The sequence below is a fragment of the Aspergillus caelatus genome, assembly GCF_009193585.1.
Source record: "Aspergillus caelatus strain CBS 763.97 unplaced genomic scaffold BDV27scaffold_413, whole genome shotgun sequence".
NCBI lineage: Eukaryota > Fungi > Ascomycota > Eurotiomycetes > Eurotiales > Aspergillaceae > Aspergillus > Aspergillus caelatus.
The window spans coordinates 1-16,525 of NW_022475676.1; the positions used below are offsets into that span (position 1 = coordinate 1).

General features: G+C 47.8%; 8 protein-coding genes across 8 annotated transcripts; 3 read left to right on the plus strand and 5 right to left on the minus strand.

Moving 5' to 3' along the window:
* On the minus strand, positions 1–1,155 carry BDV27DRAFT_138863 (uncharacterized protein). Its single transcript, XM_032069329.1, has one exon. The coding sequence runs from the start codon at positions 798–800 to the stop codon at positions 396–398; it is 405 nt and encodes a 134-aa protein (XP_031920782.1). The 5' UTR covers positions 801–1,155; the 3' UTR covers positions 1–395.
* A 689-nt stretch (positions 1,156–1,844) lies between these two features.
* On the plus strand, positions 1,845–3,117 carry efm7 (putative nicotinamide N-methyltransferase Nnt1). Its single transcript, XM_032077675.1, has 3 exons — positions 1,845–2,085; positions 2,139–2,699; positions 2,755–3,117. The coding sequence occupies exons 1-3, from the start codon at positions 1,936–1,938 to the stop codon at positions 2,818–2,820; spliced, it is 777 nt and encodes a 258-aa protein (XP_031920783.1). The 5' UTR covers positions 1,845–1,935; the 3' UTR covers positions 2,821–3,117.
* BDV27DRAFT_164270 (uncharacterized protein) lies at positions 2,882–3,752 on the plus strand (the record flags this gene model as incomplete). The annotated part of the gene is made up of 2 exons (XM_032073667.1): positions 2,882–2,933; positions 3,211–3,752. 2 exons carry the CDS (start codon positions 2,882–2,884, stop codon positions 3,750–3,752), a joined length of 594 nt encoding a protein of 197 aa, XP_031920784.1.
* Positions 3,753–3,852: 100 nt separating this feature from the next.
* On the minus strand, positions 3,853–4,531 carry BDV27DRAFT_81675 (uncharacterized protein). The gene is made up of 2 exons (XM_032077676.1): positions 4,430–4,531; positions 3,853–4,367 (listed from the first exon to the last, which is right to left on the minus strand). Exon 2 carries the CDS (start codon positions 4,311–4,313, stop codon positions 3,954–3,956), a length of 360 nt encoding a protein of 119 aa, XP_031920785.1. The 5' UTR covers positions 4,314–4,367; positions 4,430–4,531; the 3' UTR covers positions 3,853–3,953.
* Positions 4,532–6,525: 1,994 nt separating this feature from the next.
* On the minus strand, positions 6,526–8,741 carry BDV27DRAFT_138866 (uncharacterized protein; the record flags this gene model as incomplete). The annotated part of the gene is made up of 2 exons (XM_032069330.1): positions 8,567–8,741; positions 6,526–8,512 (listed from the first exon to the last, which is right to left on the minus strand). Coding segments are annotated over exons 1-2 (1,946 nt in total), but the record flags the coding sequence as incomplete, so codon positions are not given.
* A 1,250-nt stretch (positions 8,742–9,991) lies between these two features.
* On the plus strand, positions 9,992–12,385 carry BDV27DRAFT_170212 (POT family-domain-containing protein; the record flags this gene model as incomplete). Its single annotated transcript, XM_032075237.1, has 7 exons — positions 9,992–10,184; positions 10,245–10,425; positions 10,482–10,630; positions 10,686–10,794; positions 10,843–10,982; positions 11,029–11,215; positions 11,290–12,385. The coding sequence occupies 7 exons, from the start codon at positions 9,992–9,994 to the stop codon at positions 12,017–12,019; spliced, it is 1,689 nt and encodes a 562-aa protein (XP_031920787.1). The 3' UTR covers positions 12,020–12,385.
* Position 12,386: 1 nt separating this feature from the next.
* BDV27DRAFT_164274 (uncharacterized protein) lies at positions 12,387–13,214 on the minus strand (the record flags this gene model as incomplete). Its single annotated transcript, XM_032073668.1, has 1 exon — positions 12,387–13,214. The coding sequence occupies one exon, from the start codon at positions 13,212–13,214 to the stop codon at positions 12,387–12,389; it is 828 nt and encodes a 275-aa protein (XP_031920788.1).
* A 155-nt stretch (positions 13,215–13,369) lies between these two features.
* Positions 13,370–15,645, minus strand: BDV27DRAFT_81760 (FAD-binding oxidoreductase). The gene is made up of 3 exons (XM_032077677.1): positions 14,311–15,645; positions 13,995–14,261; positions 13,370–13,914 (listed from the first exon to the last, which is right to left on the minus strand). Exons 1-3 carry the CDS (start codon positions 15,349–15,351, stop codon positions 13,762–13,764), a joined length of 1,461 nt encoding a protein of 486 aa, XP_031920789.1. The 5' UTR covers positions 15,352–15,645; the 3' UTR covers positions 13,370–13,761.
* Between the last annotated feature and the right edge of the window lie 880 nt (positions 15,646–16,525).

Below are 16,525 nucleotides of genomic sequence, written 5' to 3' on the forward strand. Positions count from 1 at the left end.
AAAGGCTTCAAACAAACAAAGAAACACTCGTCCACATAAACAACCAAGAAGATAAAGAAGGGGAATGAAACGAATTCCCCGTACCAAAGCAATCGATTAACCAATGAAATCGGTTTGGGTGCGGTGGTAGGTAGGTAAGTACTAAAGTACTGGACCGGTCCAGATCTCCCCCCCATATGCATACCCGATCTAAACCAAGAGACGAGTATCCATCCTATAGACGTAGAGATGAGATGTTGTCCTCTATACCATCACCATCACCATCACCATCACCATCACCTAATCGAAGCCCAACCACGATCCCCGGTAGACGAACGTCAGCTATTTCCATATTCCACGTCACACAAAGCCCCGTATAAAACCCACACCTCCCGCAGTAGCGCATCGCATCAGATCTATAACGTTACCGCTTCCAAATCCCTCATCACAACCGACATCTGGGCGCGTTTGGCCGCCTCGGCGACAAGGCTGAAGTCCCGTAAGAATGGCGCCGTAGCGGTCGGGCCTCCCGATCCGGACACTTGGTGCGGATAGCTTTCCAGCGCGTTCTGCTGTTGGCCGTTGGTCTCCGACAATTGGGAGAGCTGCTGTTGGGAATATTCGGTGGGCTGCGTGTGGGGATGGTGCGATGTTGATCGCTCGTGTATGCTGGCTGCGGAAGTTGGGATTGGTTGCTTGGACGCGAGGCTGAGCGGGTTGTGAGGCTGAGGTGAGGTGGTGAGGAGCGGTTGTTGCGTTGTGCTCATGTTGTTATTGGCGTGGGTGTTGTTGTTGCCTGCGATTTGTGCTCTAGAGTCCATTGTGGATGTGGATGTATGTGTATATGGTGGCTAGTCGTTGCGTTGGAGGCGGTTAAGTGGGATGGCTCGGTTGTTAAGTTCTATACGGGGATGTAGATATTTTTCTAAGAAGTATCGGTGAAGATATCGAATTTTCCGCGCGGGATAAAAACAAGGTGAAGATTTTCCTGATGTGGGCTGATCCGGTGGGGGGTCAGATTTGATCCAAGTGGGCGGGCTTGATAGATGGTGGTGATGGTATTGGTAGTTCGAGAGAGTAAATGGCGTGATGGAGAAAAGAAAATAGATAAAAAGGGAAAAGAGGAAGGGAAATTTTTTTTTTTAGATGAGGGTCTAAAAAAGAAAAAAAAAAAAAGTCGGCTTCAGTCTGTAACAACACGTGGGGCTCTTTTATCTTTATATTTTTTTTTGCTTTTCTTCCTTCCTCCAGATTATGACGTTGCATGAACAGGATATTGATAAGATGATCTGGGAGTGGTGACGCCGATAGATAAAGTCTTTCGCAATGAGAACCAGATTAAGCAGTAGCCTGTCTCTTACTTAAACCCGACGATCGGTACTTTTGAAAGGAGCAATCAAAACCAGGGGGGACAAACAAAGATTAGGTCTGAGGAACTGATTGTCGATGATCGACAAACCTGGGCTTCATTTGTGATCGTCTGCCTTGATATGTACATCATCGTTGGTACCTCTGGGGGGTAGGGTAGTAGCTATAATATAGTAGGTAGTATTCTATAGGTAAAACGCATCACTATACTCCTCAACGTCCAATTGACGGATAATTTTAATTTGCGCATGCCGACAATTACCCGGTCCGTATCAGGTCCGTATCTCCGCCAACCCCATGCGGGGATTGGCTGTGAAATGCCTGAGAATGCAGGTACCGTATTGTATCGAATGATACTAGCCGGAGAAGCCTCGGCATCAGCCGCAACCCCTCCACGTGATCTCATGTGACTGCCTTGGAATGGATCACCAGCACTAATCCTCTTCCGGCAATCCCCCACTACTCCCCACTATTGTGTGCGATAGAGAATTCAGCATATGATTGTCGATCGCAGATGAAGAATTCTGGTTCGAATGACAATTCTGCACCACCTGATCCCCCGTGAATAGGGGGGCGACGACGATCCAAATGGCGGACGCAGATGACTTCGAAACGGGGGACCTCTTCAAGGACCCCGAGGGCTTCTACGAGCCTGAAAAGGAGCCCACCTTCGCCGAGCACCACATGCTCTCCGGCCAAACGGTGCGCGTGCGCTTAGTTGGAGACCATCCTCTTTATGTACGGCTGCCCCCATTCTATCTGTCACAGGCCACCCACTGACACTTCGCAAGGGTAACCTCCTCTGGAACGCCGGCCGAACAACCTCCCACTACATCGAAGAACGTGCGCACGAGCTCATCGCCGGCAAAGATGTGCTCGAGATCGGCGCTGCTGCTGGCGTCCCTAGCATTACTGCCGCGGTCATGGGCGCCCGCACTTCCGTGATGACCGACTATCCGGATCCCGATCTCGTCGGCAACATGCGCTATAATGCGGAGATCTCCGCGCCGTTGATCCCCAAGAACTCATCCCTGCATGTCGATGGATACAAGTGGGGGGACCCGGTGGAACCGTTGTTGGCGTACCTGCCGGATGGGTCGACGGGTTTCGATGCCCTGATCATGGCAGATGTGGTGTACAGCTGGCGGGAACATGGCAATTTGATCAAGACGATGCAAATGGCGCTGAAGAAGTCTCCCGATTCCGTCGCCTTGGTGATCTTCACCCCGTATCAACCGTGGCTTCTGCCCAGGACGGAGACGTTCTTTCCGTTGGCGGAGCAGAATGGGTTCCGTGTGACGAAGATCTTTGAGAAGCTTATGGATGCAGTCCTGTTTGAGAATGATCCTGGTGTAAGTGCATTTCTCGTGTGGGTTAGGTAGAAAGCTTTTGCTGACTTTGTTGCAGGATGAGAAGCTTAGGAGGACCGTTTTTGGATACGAGATTAGATGGGCCGACGATCAGCTCAAATAGACGATGCATAGACTATATACTATGGCGTTGGTTGGGGAAAATAGCATTGGAAGGTTTCATAATGCATGAAGTGACGAATCACGAAAATGGTGCAGATGACCGACTTATTTGGAGTATAATAAGTCGTTGGCGTACAAGAATAAAAGTCTTGATTATCTTATACTCTATACATATTCATATCTTCTATAGACCCGGATTACTCCCCTTCACGAGTGTTGGATGGGGTCAGGCCTCTGCTTTATTATTTCTCTTAAAGGGTACTTTGCCAACTTCTTTTGCCCTTGCAAGTTTGCTGATCTTGAAGAACTTTCGTGATGATTTCAAGAAATTTGTGGCTCTTGCACGTTGATGTTACTAACGCCCTTGAAATCCTCGAAGAACCTTAGATAGATTCCCCTTATGGCCCCTCTCAGGAGTCGGACAAGTGGGCCGAATCCACCCACCAAAAATCCCTTCTGGCGCTTGAATCGAACCTTCGGGCCCTCTCTGCTGCTAACAAGGTCATCCGGGTGGAGTTCGGAGGCGATTTGTTGCCTGTAAGTGTGCCTGAGATCCTGGAGGACCCGGGTCGCCTGAACATCGTCGCGGTGATCATGGTGGCAGAGTCGGCGACCGCGGCTATCGGAATGGAAACAAAGCTACTCAGGATCTCTCCCAGTTATACAAGCATACCCTACTACTGTGCGGGGCCAACAACAACTCTCAGAGCGAACAGGAATCGCGTGGAGCGTGAGACGCGATGTGCAGGATGTTACGACCTCCGGAGCAAGATTAACTCTCGTGCTTCCCAGAGTCAACGCGAGCACTGCCTCTTCGCAGGAATTAACACGGAAGCTGCTGGAGCATTGTGGCCTGGGACCTGTTTAGTTGTTGCTCAGGTCAATGGACTGCGTGATCGTCGAGATCTGAAGATGACTTTTCCAAGCGGATAAAAGCCTAAGATACAGTGACCGGGCCATCCGTAACACAGCTTTGTTGGACTACATGGACTCTGTACATATCGAAAATTTGACAGCTTCCTCAAGAGGTTCATGGTCATTGAATTCCACACAAGTGTTTCGTAGTAGAGTACCTGAAGTTTCGAAATTGAAGGGACACGGTCCCAAGACTTGTTCCCAAACGAGAACCCCGACTTACCTCGTGGCCAGCAAGAAGGTCGACAAAGCATCAACTGCGGTAAACTTCGCTCTCATTAAATGATTCGCATAAATGACGACATTTACTCTGGCTTGATGCAACTCCTGGTCTGTAATAGAGCCGTAGCTGGTTGGTACCACAACCAGGGGGGTGTCCGCATCTTGGGATCGGAAGTGATTCAGAAATGACAAGACCTCGAGCGGGCTTTTCGCTTTGCTGGGATTATAATAGACTCCGCTCCGCGGCTCTTGTAGAGTTCCGCACGCGCCAACACATCTTCGAGGGCCAGCTGGACCGACGTTAATTCTTTGGCTTCGTTCTCCTCCGGCGTGCGGGTGGTGAAGCTCTCGATCCATGCCGTAATCATGATCTCACTGTCTCTAGTCGCGGCTCTGAATGCTTGAAGGGTCCTGACAAACTCGTACATATTAGCCTGGGCCTGGGATTGGGAGGCACCAGCAAGAGACTTGACCTTCTGACCCGGCGAAGCCAAGCTCTTGTCTTCAATTATCACCATTGAGATGCCCAGAGACAGCAGACACGACATTAATTGCGGAATCTCCTCGACATTGCTACCAATATCTGCATCGAACGCAGCGCAGAGCGGACGGCGCCCATCTTGCTCAATATTGTTGTTCGAGCCCGACATGTGCATTGCACGCTGAAGGTTGGGGGTGGATATCAACTCTGTATCTGGGACCCCCCAAATACGTGGACTGGGTCAGGCCACTCAGCCAAATACCATCCAAATATTCGCCATTTTCATTGAATGTCCCGCGGATTGTCTCCTTGGTGGCATGGTCATGAGCCCCAGTAGCCGAACTCGCCCTGGTTTTTCTTCTATACGGACTTGATGGAAGGAGGCATTGTACGAACTCGGGTGACGGTCAATGTGCCAAAGGCTCCAGTACCACGGAATCCGATATCTCTCTGCTGCCTTTGAGTATCTCAAGCGCCCTCTCATAGATCCAGGTAGGCAACTACGCTGCGTGCATATAAACCGAAGGATCCTATCCTTGCAAGGAGACTTGCCGTATGTGGTCCGGTTTCGACAAAGGAAATTTCATGCTTGATGTCGAAGTGGGTCTCGTTTCTATTCCTGTTCGTTTTGGTACTTGTGCTTTCCAATAACAAAATATAGAGCTAGTCTGGAACTCTGTCTAAATTGATGTTTATAATGTGGGTATTGTTGGTTGCTCTGCCCTGCATTAGTACCAAGGGTGAGAGCATACATATGACATATGACAGATAGTGCTCCCAGGCCAATGCCCATCATCCCGCCCCATGCAGTACGCTACAAGTCCATTTATTCTATTTTGGGGAGGTATGATCCAGGTTCACTCATACACCACCAACCATAGGCCAGATATGCAAGGTGATATATGGAAATCTGTATGTTACTTGCCGCGGAACGGGCGGCACGGGCGGACCAGTGGCACAGCGGGTGATCGGCACTGCAAGCCCATTTGTTCTGCTCCGGGGTGGTATAATCCAGGTCCATTTATACACCACCAACCATGCTTGTTTCCTAGCTCATTATCTACCCAGTAGGATAAAGGATATCAGGGGAACTTTAGAACCTAGGAAAAGAAGACTGCAGCTAAATCCTTACTTAGTACTCTTAGTAAGTTGGTAGCCTTTGCTAGCTCACTTATACTTATCTAGATATAGTTTAGTAGAGTTACAATCTCACTCTAAGGGTTTTCTGAGACAAAGAAATGAATCTACGGTAAAGTAATCTTAGTTAACTCCCTGTTCTCTAGTTTAATAGAGGATGAGGTATATATTATTATACAAGTATATATATATTACTTGTATTTTATTTATGAAGTCTTAAATTTTTACAGTCACTGTAAACCGATATCCAGACTTATATACCAGGTATTATTAAAATTTGTTTATAATTCTTAAGCATGTGACCCAATGATATCATACTATAGTACCATTGCGTATTAGGAGTTGATAATTTAGGAGTAAACTATGGAGTTTGAAATGCCACACCACCCGAGTAGATCGCTTGTCAGATACCGCAGAGATGTCGTCTACCAGGAAAATACCAGTCCTTGATCTGAAACTCAACGCGAGGACTGCTTCTTGATCAGTTGCATGATGCATTAGTCAACATCGGTTTTCTGTATATTTCCAACCATGGAGTCTCGGAAGAGACGGCAGCCGGAGTTCCGTCGACCCAATTCCAAACACTCTCGTTGTCAACTTAGGCTACGCCTTTGAAGCGGCCTCCAAGGGTGCAGCCAAAGCCACAGTTCATCGAGTAAGGGCACCTTCACAGAAAGATCGATACTCGATCCCTTTTTTCATGGGGTTGCCACTCGAACTTAAGCTCTCAGAGGTAAGGAGTTTTATCCCAGAGAGTGTGAGGGCGATGAGACGCAAAGAACTGGAGAATGGTGAATGGACCATAGACCAGAAGATCGAAACATTTTTGGACCCGAGATGGGACAGTATCGGTGAATCCGTACTGAGAAGATTCATTAGAGGATACAAGGAAACCGCTCTAAAATTCTATGGGCCGGAGGTGTACCAGTACTATACTCAGTGAACTCGTGTGGGGAAGTTGGCTTATGCTTTCATTGCAACTCTAGATAGTGATGAATGGACGAACTCGATGCGAAGTTGAATCCCTACTGAACCAGCGTTCATTCAATCTCGTACGTGAAACTCCTTCGTACTTTCTGTCCCAGCCTGAGACAGTCCTCTCTGCTCCTTCTACTGGCCACGGAAAAATATGCTAGGTAGCTGAATACTTTGGCCTTGGGTCCGAGTAATTTATCCCCCTTTTTCTTCATCGTCTTGTAGTCTACAACTCCCAATCGTAGATCTTCATGCCGCTCCAACATCTCCTTGCCGGCGTCAGGACTTTTCATCACACCACTTTTGTCCTCCGGAATGATGATGACCTGAAGCCACCATTGTGGGCCATGGCAGAAAGGTACGCTCAGCGCACGACACCGATCAAAGTCACCGAGAGCGGCCAGTATATGATTGGCGTAGTAGTCCACACCGTAGGTCAACAGCGTAGCACTACTCACAAAATAACCACCCGGTCGAGCATTGACCTCATGCAGGTAGAAGGAGGGTTCCTCGTTGCCTTGTAATCGATCGCTGGGATACAAGTCAACAATGCCATCACGCGTATCGTACGCTTTGGATGCATAGCGAATTCGCCCCTCGCAGTGAAAGACGCCGGTGCGGAAGCCTTGTCGCAAGAGGGTTTGATGAATTGAATCCTTGGTAGCTTGAATTTCTTTTGGGGAAAGTCCTGTCGGGAGAACCATATCTGTCTCCATGAAGGAACCGTTCAATGCATTCCCAGCTTTTTCGCCAGCTTTGGGGAAGTCATCTGCAACCTCAAAGAAGATGATATCCCCTTCGATCAGAACAAAATTAGCATCAACTTCGGGCCCCTCGATATACGGCTCAATCATCACATCCGACCGCGGGTTTGGCCCTTCACTGTGTCGACTTGAAGCCCGCGTGACTGCTTGAATGAGTTCTTCTTCGGTCTGCACTTTCGAAACACACTCACTACCCCACCCCATACAGGGTTTCACGATTACAGGGTATTTAATGGGCGAATTCGTCTTGGACCGCAGTCGTGTGCTTAGCTCGTCGACATTGAAGATCTTGAATGCTCCTCCGTTATCGGGCTCCATCTCTCGCGTCTTGAACTTGTCTCCAGCAATGATGTATGACTCGGGTGGCGCAGACCGGAACCCCAATATTTGACAAGCTCGGGCAGTGCCAATTGCTCCAGCGTTGTTGACCGTCACAAGCGCGTGGATAGGTTTGTCGTAACTACGCACCGCGGCCACGATGCGGTCTACAAAGCCCTGGTCAGCGGTGATATCGGTTGGAATAAAGGCTTCTCGTAAAAAGTTCCAGCGGTCATCGTCCTTCTGAAACCAGTGGCCGTCATGGTCCAGAATCACCACCTTGATGCCCAATGATCGAGCGGCTTCCCATATGCGCCTCCCGCTCTCCAGGTCCTCCTTGCCTTTGATCCATGCGATGCGTTTCTCTTCAATTGGCTCAGGCGAGATCCATGCGAATGATAACCTGTTCGCTAACTCAGCCTCCAGACTGGCTAGGTGCTGTTCACCCTGGACTTGAACGGCTCCAACAGCATGGGGTAGAAGATCAAGTAGGTTCAATGGAGATTTACTATCCAGGAGTCGGAAATCAGGAGCTTTAATCTCTTCTCTTGGCGTCAAAAAACTTTCGACACTCAGCGCATGCTCATAACCTTCCAGACGCCGCTCGAGGAAGTCGGACCTGACCGTGAAGCCAGACTTTACGGGTAGGATGAACTTGATAGCAAGAACGGAAGATGCCGGCAGCGGCTGATGGAGAAGACGGATGAGAAAGTTGGACGCACGATCGTCCGACCTTAATTGCAGGGCATTAAATGCGCTTGACGTAGGTAGCAGCGCGGTGTTATTACCAATCGACAAGAGATCTAGTGTCACATCTAGAGTTCTATGCAGAGATTCTCCAGGTGAAACAATATTGAGTTGCCACAACCCGTCGACGTAGACTACCAACAACGTCAGTGTTCAGTGTGAGGCAAAAGTGCAGCGAGGCTGAATACCATCCTTCCCTTCTATCTTGTATTGGAACTTACTTGCCTCCGCACCAGGCATGACGAATCGTAGAGAGATGCTGATTCAAATTTGATGAAGATGGTACGTGTGAGCAAGAGGGGTACGGTGTTCTCGTTCAGGCAACCCCGGGGGCAAGCGACGGCACTTTAACTGTTTAACCGGTACTCCATAGAGTCTACTAGTCACATGTTGGACACTGTGCATAGATCAATCCGTCTTTGCATACGAAGGCCCAATCTACCGGCTTAACATTACATATCAGTCAACTGAACTAGTTAGATCACACGCCTTCTCAATGGTGTTTCGCAAACTTCATAGTTTGCTCTTATTTTTCTCAACTTATACACAGTGGTACTATAGTATACCATTATTGGGCTATATAGTGGAGGGTTATAAATATATTTTGACAATACTTAGTGTATAAATTTGTATACCAAATTTACAGTATCTGTAGAGATTGTAAATTTCAAAAATAAGATATAATAATATACATCTTATTTTCTACTGAGCTAGAGGACAGGGAGTCAACTTGGGTTAAATAGTGGGGTTGCTTTTTACCCCAGATAGAGAGTGGCATATGGCTAGGTTGGGTTATACCTTCCTGGAACAGAACAAACAGGGTTGCAGCACACAGTGCATACTTTTTTCCATTCCCGCCCGTTCCGCGGCAAGTAATAAATACAAATTTCCATATATCACACCTTATGTATTTGGCCTATAGTTGGTGGTGTAAGTGGACCTGGATTATGCCTTCCCACAACGGAACGAATGGCCACACAAGCAACCCAGCCACCAGTGTAATCCATACGAAACAGTCATTTCGTATATCTTGATATCTCAATGAAGTAATTTGTAAACTATCGTCTGGAATCACATATAATATGCAATGGGCTCAATAATAATATAATTAAAAATTAAGAGGAAACATTCAACATTAAAAATACCAACAATTGCACTGTACTTTTGGCAATGTACATAAATTAATGTAATTTTAAGATCAACTCATTAATTTAAAAATTTATTTAAAAGTATATTTCTTATACTATATAAATAATGTAGTAAACATGTGATTTTCGGTTATTCCATACAAACTCCAGGGTACATAACCCCTGGCTATAAGCAGTAAATCTATAAAAATACAGTGGAAGATGTTAGTAGCTTACAACATTTACGCGGGCTACTAGCGTCAGACAGGAACAAAAGCAGCAACCTACCTCACCGCATTAGATTTATCATCTCTAGTACGGAGTTGATCGGCGGTAAAGCTTTGTGGCTAACGATGGTGTAAAGTTTGATGTTCCCACATATCCGATTTGTTGTCAGCTCCCCTTCTCGCTCGTGTGATATATAGGTAATCATGCGAATGCCCATTGTTAGTAACCGTTCACCTGTCTTCACCATTTCCTAATGCGATGGCGAGGATTGTTGAAGCTGAAAGCGATCCTGCCGGCATTGCTGACGAATCTCTCTCGCCTCGAGATGCTACAGATGAAGAGATTGGGTCTCTGAGGCATGTCGTTGACAAGCTACCCAGAAAGGTCTGGGTCTCCTTGCTGGTAAGTGGAGCAGAGCGCTTCACATACTACACAATCACAACTCCGTGGCGTAAGTATAACGGCGATATGACAGGGCATGATATGATATACTGCTAAGACACAATGGCAGAGAACTACATACAGAATGCTCCGGGTGATGGTGCCGTGCCAGGCGCTCTTGGGCTTGGGCAGTCTCGGGCGACCATGATCTTCAACGCCTTCTACTTATTCTATTACTTGGTGCCTATCCCCATCGGCCTTGTCTCGGACGCTTGGCTAGGGCGATACGCGGTTCTCTGTATCAGCCTGAGGTGCGTGGTGGCGTGTCACGGCACCTGGAACTGATCAGCTTGCTAACACAATCTAGCTTGTATTTCTGTGGCACGCTCGTACAGTTTATAACGTCTCTACCCTCACTTTTCCACTATGAACCAGGCCTGGCGGGTCTTATCCTCTCTATGATATTAATAGGTCTCGGTGTTGGAGGAACAAAGGCAGCAATCACGCCCTTTATCGGTAGTTTTACCCTGTTAAGCACCCTATCCTTTAATAAATCTAATAATGGCATTAGGAGATCAATACCCGGTCAAGCCTCCACAAGTCAAGACCCTGGCAACCGGAGAACGCGTGATCATAGATCGAACTTTGACCTTGCAGTATGTGTACAACGTCTACTACTGGTTAGCACCTCCAAGAATCAATGGGTGGCACAAACTAACCCATAGCAGGATCACTAATATCGCCGCACTTTCTATCCTGGCATCGACTTATCTCGAGAAGGAACGTGGTTTCTGGGCGGCCAATGTTCTTGCATTGTGCTCATCCTGGATTGGGGTTGCCTTGCTTGCTATCTTTGGCAAGGAACTCGGTACGTCCCCACATACCAACATTAGGGTGTGGCTGATTAGTTGTAGAACGGTATCCAGCTCAAGGTGGTGTTTTGTTAAAAGCTGGAAAGGTGTTGGCATATGCTATCCACGATAAGTTCAAGATCGATGCCGCGCGACCACGCTACCAATTAGAAAAGCACAATCGGGCAGTCCCATGGACGGATCGTTTCGTCACGGAGATTCAAAGTGGCCTTCGTGCATGTCAAGTTATGTGGGGTTTTTCCCCCTGGAATTCTCCCTTTGGGGATACGGGTCACGAGAGTTTACTGACCGTGTGACGGACAGGACCTGGTTCGTGTTGTTCCATCTTGGCATCAACCAGATGACCAACAACCTCGTTTCGCAAGCAGGCGAAATGCAACTCTCCGGCTTTCCCAACGACGGGATTCAGGTTCTAAACCCAATCGCCTGCGTTTTACTCGGCCCAGTCATCCAGAAACTACTCTACCCAACCCTTGCGAGATACCAGATCCCCTTTGGTCCCCTCATGCGCATGACTATGGCCTTCTTTACAATGGCAGCGACGTTCGCCTACGCTGCTGGAGTGCAGAAGATGATTTACAATTCTGGTCCCTGCTACAAGGCTCCATTGGTTTGTCCGGCGGCGCAAAGAGTCGGACAGCCCGCCTTGCCCAATAACATCAAGGTCTGGGTGCAGACGCCTATATATGTGATTTTAGCGGTGTCTGAAATATTCGGCTTCGTCACCCTCAGTGAGTATAGCTACAGTAAGGCACCTAAGGATATGCGCACTGTAGCCCAGTCAATGAGGCAGCTGAGTGCTGGCATTGGAAGCGCTATCGGTATAGCTCTCGGTCCAGTTTCACGTGATCCAAAGGTATTGTGGATGGACGTCGGACTGGCAGTAAGTCTGGGGCTTTCAGGGCTACTGTTTTGGGCGGTTATGGGTCGCCTTGAAAAAGATAATGAAGATTTGGACACGATGTTACTGAACGATGACCGGGGTAGGGCGGCACACACTGGGGGTGAGGCCATTTCAGGAACTAAAAACTGAATACTTTATCCGATTGATATCCGGCTGTATATACATCCACGTTTAGTAAACCAGATTGCAAAAGAGGCTACGATAGAGGCTGTGATGTGGGAGATGCGGGTGAGGAAAGATTGGTATTATAGAGTACTGGGAATCGCCGGTGAGCCAGTCAGATTTGCGGAGCTCGAGACATTGACTCTGTCTTGTATTGTCCCTCTCGGGAGCAGTACCCTCGACAAGAAGTCGTATAGATTCTCCATGGTTCTATTTAGTAGTACTCAGCAACAGTCAGTTGGAAACTTTGGGGGCGGGGGGCACATACAGTATACCTAGGAACTAGTATTTCTAATTTATATAGAAGACATCATTTTCTCTTTCTCTGCTGCACCTACAAATCCGCGTGATACCCTTCTTCAGAAGCATTCGCTTCCTCTGTATTAAGTACAGTTTGACAATCTCTTGATAGCCTTCGAACGAGACGCCCTGGAGAGCATTTACCGTATTCCCCGCCTTGCGCGTCGATGTCTTCTCCCTTGGTAATAAGTACTCTTGCAGCAGCCAAGAGCCTATTGAGGCAAGCATAGTAGAGCTTGGAAGCTCGCGGCGGGCCAGGATCATCGGCCCAACTCCTATCAGCCTGATACAAACGACTCCATCGTTGGAATGTCACTTCCTCCTCAATGAACTTGACAGTCTTCTGAACGATATCTTCCGAATCCTGAGCTAACGCAGCATAGCCTGTCCAGAGCTCAGCCGCATATCTTGCCATCGGAAAATGCTCCTTAGCCTCTTCGTGGCTACCTCTGATGTCTGTAAGATAAATCAAGCACGTCCTCGTAATAGAAATGCTGGCAGTCATGATATGGTACACATTTGTCCATCCTTGCACGACCCAAGCTACGTGGAGTGTCTTCTCGATGCTGGAGAAAGACAATCCAATCTGCTCGTGTACATCCTCGGGCACGCTCCCATCCTTCCGGAAGCCACACTGACCCGAAGTCACGACCAAAGAGGCATTTGGGGGCAGGACGATGGCTTGGCTGAATTTCAGATCGTCGCTAAGTTTTGAGAGGAGACCTGGAGGGTTGAATGCTTGGATGCGGTTGGAGGCAAAATTGTAAAAGACTTTGGTGAGTCCATTAAAATGTAGATGGCGCTTAGATTGATATATAGTAGATTTTGTGTTTAGATTCGCACGGGGCCTGATATGTGTCATATTGTTTCACCGACCTACTAATGAAGCATTATAACCCCGAAGCCCTTGAATTTCTCGGCAATATTGACGCGTTGCCTAATCAGCAAGACATCGAAGATTCAAAGCTCCATTTTCACATGTGACAGGACTAAATATTGTACTATCTCACCGCTATTGCTAACTCGAGCTGTTCACAGCCGAGATATTATACAGGAATATAGAAGCGCAGAAAACGTATATGTTGCCATTTCATGGGTATGCGGCCACTAGTTTCTGTTATCTAGAATATTCATTTTTGCTCGGGCAGTAGCTCCATGTTGAAGCATCTCAACGAGGCCGCTCATTGTTGTCGAATAGAAAGAAGACCGACTTGATTAGGAGGACAACCTCACGGTCTCATTGCAGATATCATTAGTCTGAAGCTGTAATAGATGCCAGCTTGTAAAGGAACAAGTGCATTGAACTAACGATATTAAACTTAAAGAACAAGGGGAGTGAGAGAGTCATGTGATGAAGCTAGCCGGATGGGGATGCATGATGTTAACAAGTGCTCGTTACAGAAGCGACATCACAGTTCTCCCAAGTCAGACTTCTGCCATAAATTTTTCATTTTCTCAGAAGTCGAGACATATTTGTTCCTTGCCGGGAATAACTGTTGCGGGTCCCATTTCTTACCAACATCCATGAAGCGTGTTAGAGCGGTGTTGGATAATGGTGTGGACTGTGAGGGTGCTGCTGTCAGTTTTTTGAATCTAGGTAATGGTGCCATGAGTCGGGGGAAATCTGTTTTGAATAGCTTACATTTCCTTCATCATTAGTCACATCGTAGTCTGCGGGAAACATCCCGGACGAGAACGGCAACAACTTCTTGTATCGAGATCGCCAGTGCTCTTTCATTAAGGGTGTCAGATTTGGGTCAGCCCAACCCGCGAATGAGCAAAGGTACAGCTGAATTGGCACGCTATATGCGCAAGCTTCCTCGTTTGGTTCCCAGTTAGGGATGACGACAAGGGAAACCGATCTTAGCGTGGGGATATCCGTTTGGATTGGTTCGGTAGCATCAAGTAACTTGATAATCAGTAAGATGGAACACTCCCTGGAGATCTAGAGGACCTACTTTATCTAAATCCACCGATTCGTCCGTGCAAAGGCTCTGAAACCTCCAATACTCACTATTGTCGCTAGACCACAGCATGTCCTGTTCGGCCCACATATCCTCCAAGGCCAATTCTTTAAAGGATGACTCCAGTACGGACGAGCTTAGCTCAGTTGGAATGTCTTCATAAGCAGCTAGCATTCCCTTCGCTTCGCTCTCGGTATCAGCGAGGGCAATATTTGTGATGATGAAGGTGAGTTTCGCCTCAGCGGGAGGCTTGTCTGGAAGACTCTTCGCAGCTGCCTTTTCGGGATAGAAGATGCCAGCGTTGAGTTCGGTTACCTTTTTCGGCGTCTTCTTCGACTGCTCAATAAACCATTTCATGAGAGGTTTGTAGTTGTTCCCTAAGTCGAAAGCAGTATGCTGGCCCCACCATTTTGTTCGAGGAGTGGTTTTTCCCCAAAATTTCGTGATGACACCGAAGAAGGCAGGACCGCATCCTCTTGCAGCCCAGAATAAATCGGAATTTTCCTTCTCGCTTGCAATCACAACGCGACCGTCAGCCACAACGATTTCCAGTTGGGTTAACCAGTCGCGATAAGTTGGGCCTGTGCCTCGCATGCCTACGCCCTGCCCACCACCGAGGTGGAAGCCACCAGCTGCGACAGTAGGACAGTGGCCATGAGGGTAGAAACGATTGATTTCGCGCAGCTTTTCAGCAATTTCCTGAACCCGCACCGAAGGGCCGAAAGTGATATCATGAGTGCCTGAATCGTATTCCACGTTTCGGTTGAGGTGAGTGGTATCGATGAGAATGCCCGTGAAGAGGGCTCCGTTAGACAGTGTATGGCCGCCTGATCGAATACCAATATCTTTCTTCAACTCATTCGCCCGCCGCACTGCAAACACAACGTCTTCAACATCATGAACCACGTGAATTTCTGCAGGATATTTATCAGGAGCATCTCCACTAGGATTGTTGCGTCTGCATGTCTCGTAGTCCGGGGTACCGGGATAGAGAATCTTCTCTTTGTATTGTCGGTTACACTCGTAGACAGGCATAGTGAAAAGTCAAGAGCCAATCTGTAATTACTTGGCGAGGTAGGTCAAACTTGAAGGTAGGTTGGATAAAACAATTAACGCGAAGAGATAGTTCATATATATAGGCCACTCTCCTCTACATTTGATGGACTATAGTGGCCTGCATGACAATCTATCTTATCAAAGCGCCTTAAGAGATGGTGAGATCATCATGAGATCATCTTCCTTATCTACGCGCACTGATAACGTGAAGAGGAACTGCCATCGGTGCCCTCGGGCTCCCTGTGGATTATGATGAACTAAGCTCAGTGTGACAAGAAAAATGGGGACAGAAACGCTGGAATATCTCTATCTCCAGGCAGACTGCCTCCTAGGAATGCAGCCGATCCGTGGGTCAGATAACTAGACTAGCTATATGCGGCCTAGCGCGCAGCCGGAACAACCGGACGATCACCGAAACTGTAAGCATTGGAGCGGACCTCTCGGCATCCAATGCATCGGTGTAGACCCACATCCAGCGCCGGCGCCCGAGGACTCCGTCTTAGTTGTCGATCCCGTTCAGGTGGGGGACAGGTAACGTAAAATCTAATACCTCACGTATGTATTGATCTTGTTGGATACATTTTATTTCCATTCTAGCCCCCACGGGGTGATCTAGTCTAGCTGAATTGAGCCGGGTAGGTTTCATCATGGCCCTTGGCGTTAGGGTCTGGGAGAGGTTTTTGCGTAGAACATGATAGCCAATTTCGAATTTTTCTGTAATACCGCTGAGTGTGGAAATAATTGAAAGCCAGGGAGATACTGTAAGACACATTTGGCCAGTTCAGGTAAACTACGATTGCCACGTCGATCTTCTGGACCTAAGCTAAAAGAGGGGTAACGTACGTCCTCAGCCTCATCATCATCGGCCGTTCCGCCCACCACACCGCTTCCTGAATGGCTTTCTGTCGATCATGTTTCCATGTGGTGGGGCTTGTGCCTGTTCCTAAGAACGGTTCGACCCGATCCAGAATAGTCAGATCCAGCATGTCTCGCTATAACCAGCCAAATTTGTTCTAGATAAAACCACTTTAACCTCAGCACCAGAAGAGCCTCTTCTCGGCAACTTTTGCACATATCTAGAGAACAAACAGGTTACAGTTTGTCATTGAAACTGATTGATCGAGTTATAATGCGCCGGTCTTTCAATCACCTT

Excerpts from the sequence above, each read along its gene's own strand:
- efm7 (XM_032077675.1), top strand. The coding sequence starts at position 1,936 with ATGGCGGACGCAGATGACTTCGAAACGGGGGACCTCTTCAAGGACCCC. Across the intron at positions 2,086-2,138 it reads TTGGAGACCATCCTCTTTAT|GGTAACCTCCTCTGGAACGC; the intron begins GTACGGCTGCCC and ends ACACTTCGCAAG. Across the intron at positions 2,700-2,754 it reads TGTTTGAGAATGATCCTGGT|GATGAGAAGCTTAGGAGGAC; the intron begins GTAAGTGCATTT and ends ACTTTGTTGCAG.
- BDV27DRAFT_81675 (XM_032077676.1), bottom strand. The coding sequence starts at position 4,313 with ATGGATCGAGAGCTTCACCACCCGCACGCCGGAGGAGAACGAAGCCAA.
- BDV27DRAFT_138863 (XM_032069329.1), bottom strand. The coding sequence starts at position 800 with ATGGACTCTAGAGCACAAATCGCAGGCAACAACAACACCCACGCCAAT.
- BDV27DRAFT_81760 (XM_032077677.1), bottom strand. The coding sequence starts at position 15,351 with ATGCCTGTCTACGAGTGTAACCGACAATACAAAGAGAAGATTCTCTAT. Across the intron at positions 14,262-14,310 it reads AATCGGTGGATTTAGATAAA|TTACTTGATGCTACCGAACC; the intron begins GTAGGTCCTCTA and ends CTGATTATCAAG. Across the intron at positions 13,915-13,994 it reads TGACTAATGATGAAGGAAAT|TCCACACCATTATCCAACAC; the intron begins GTAAGCTATTCA and ends GCACCCTCACAG.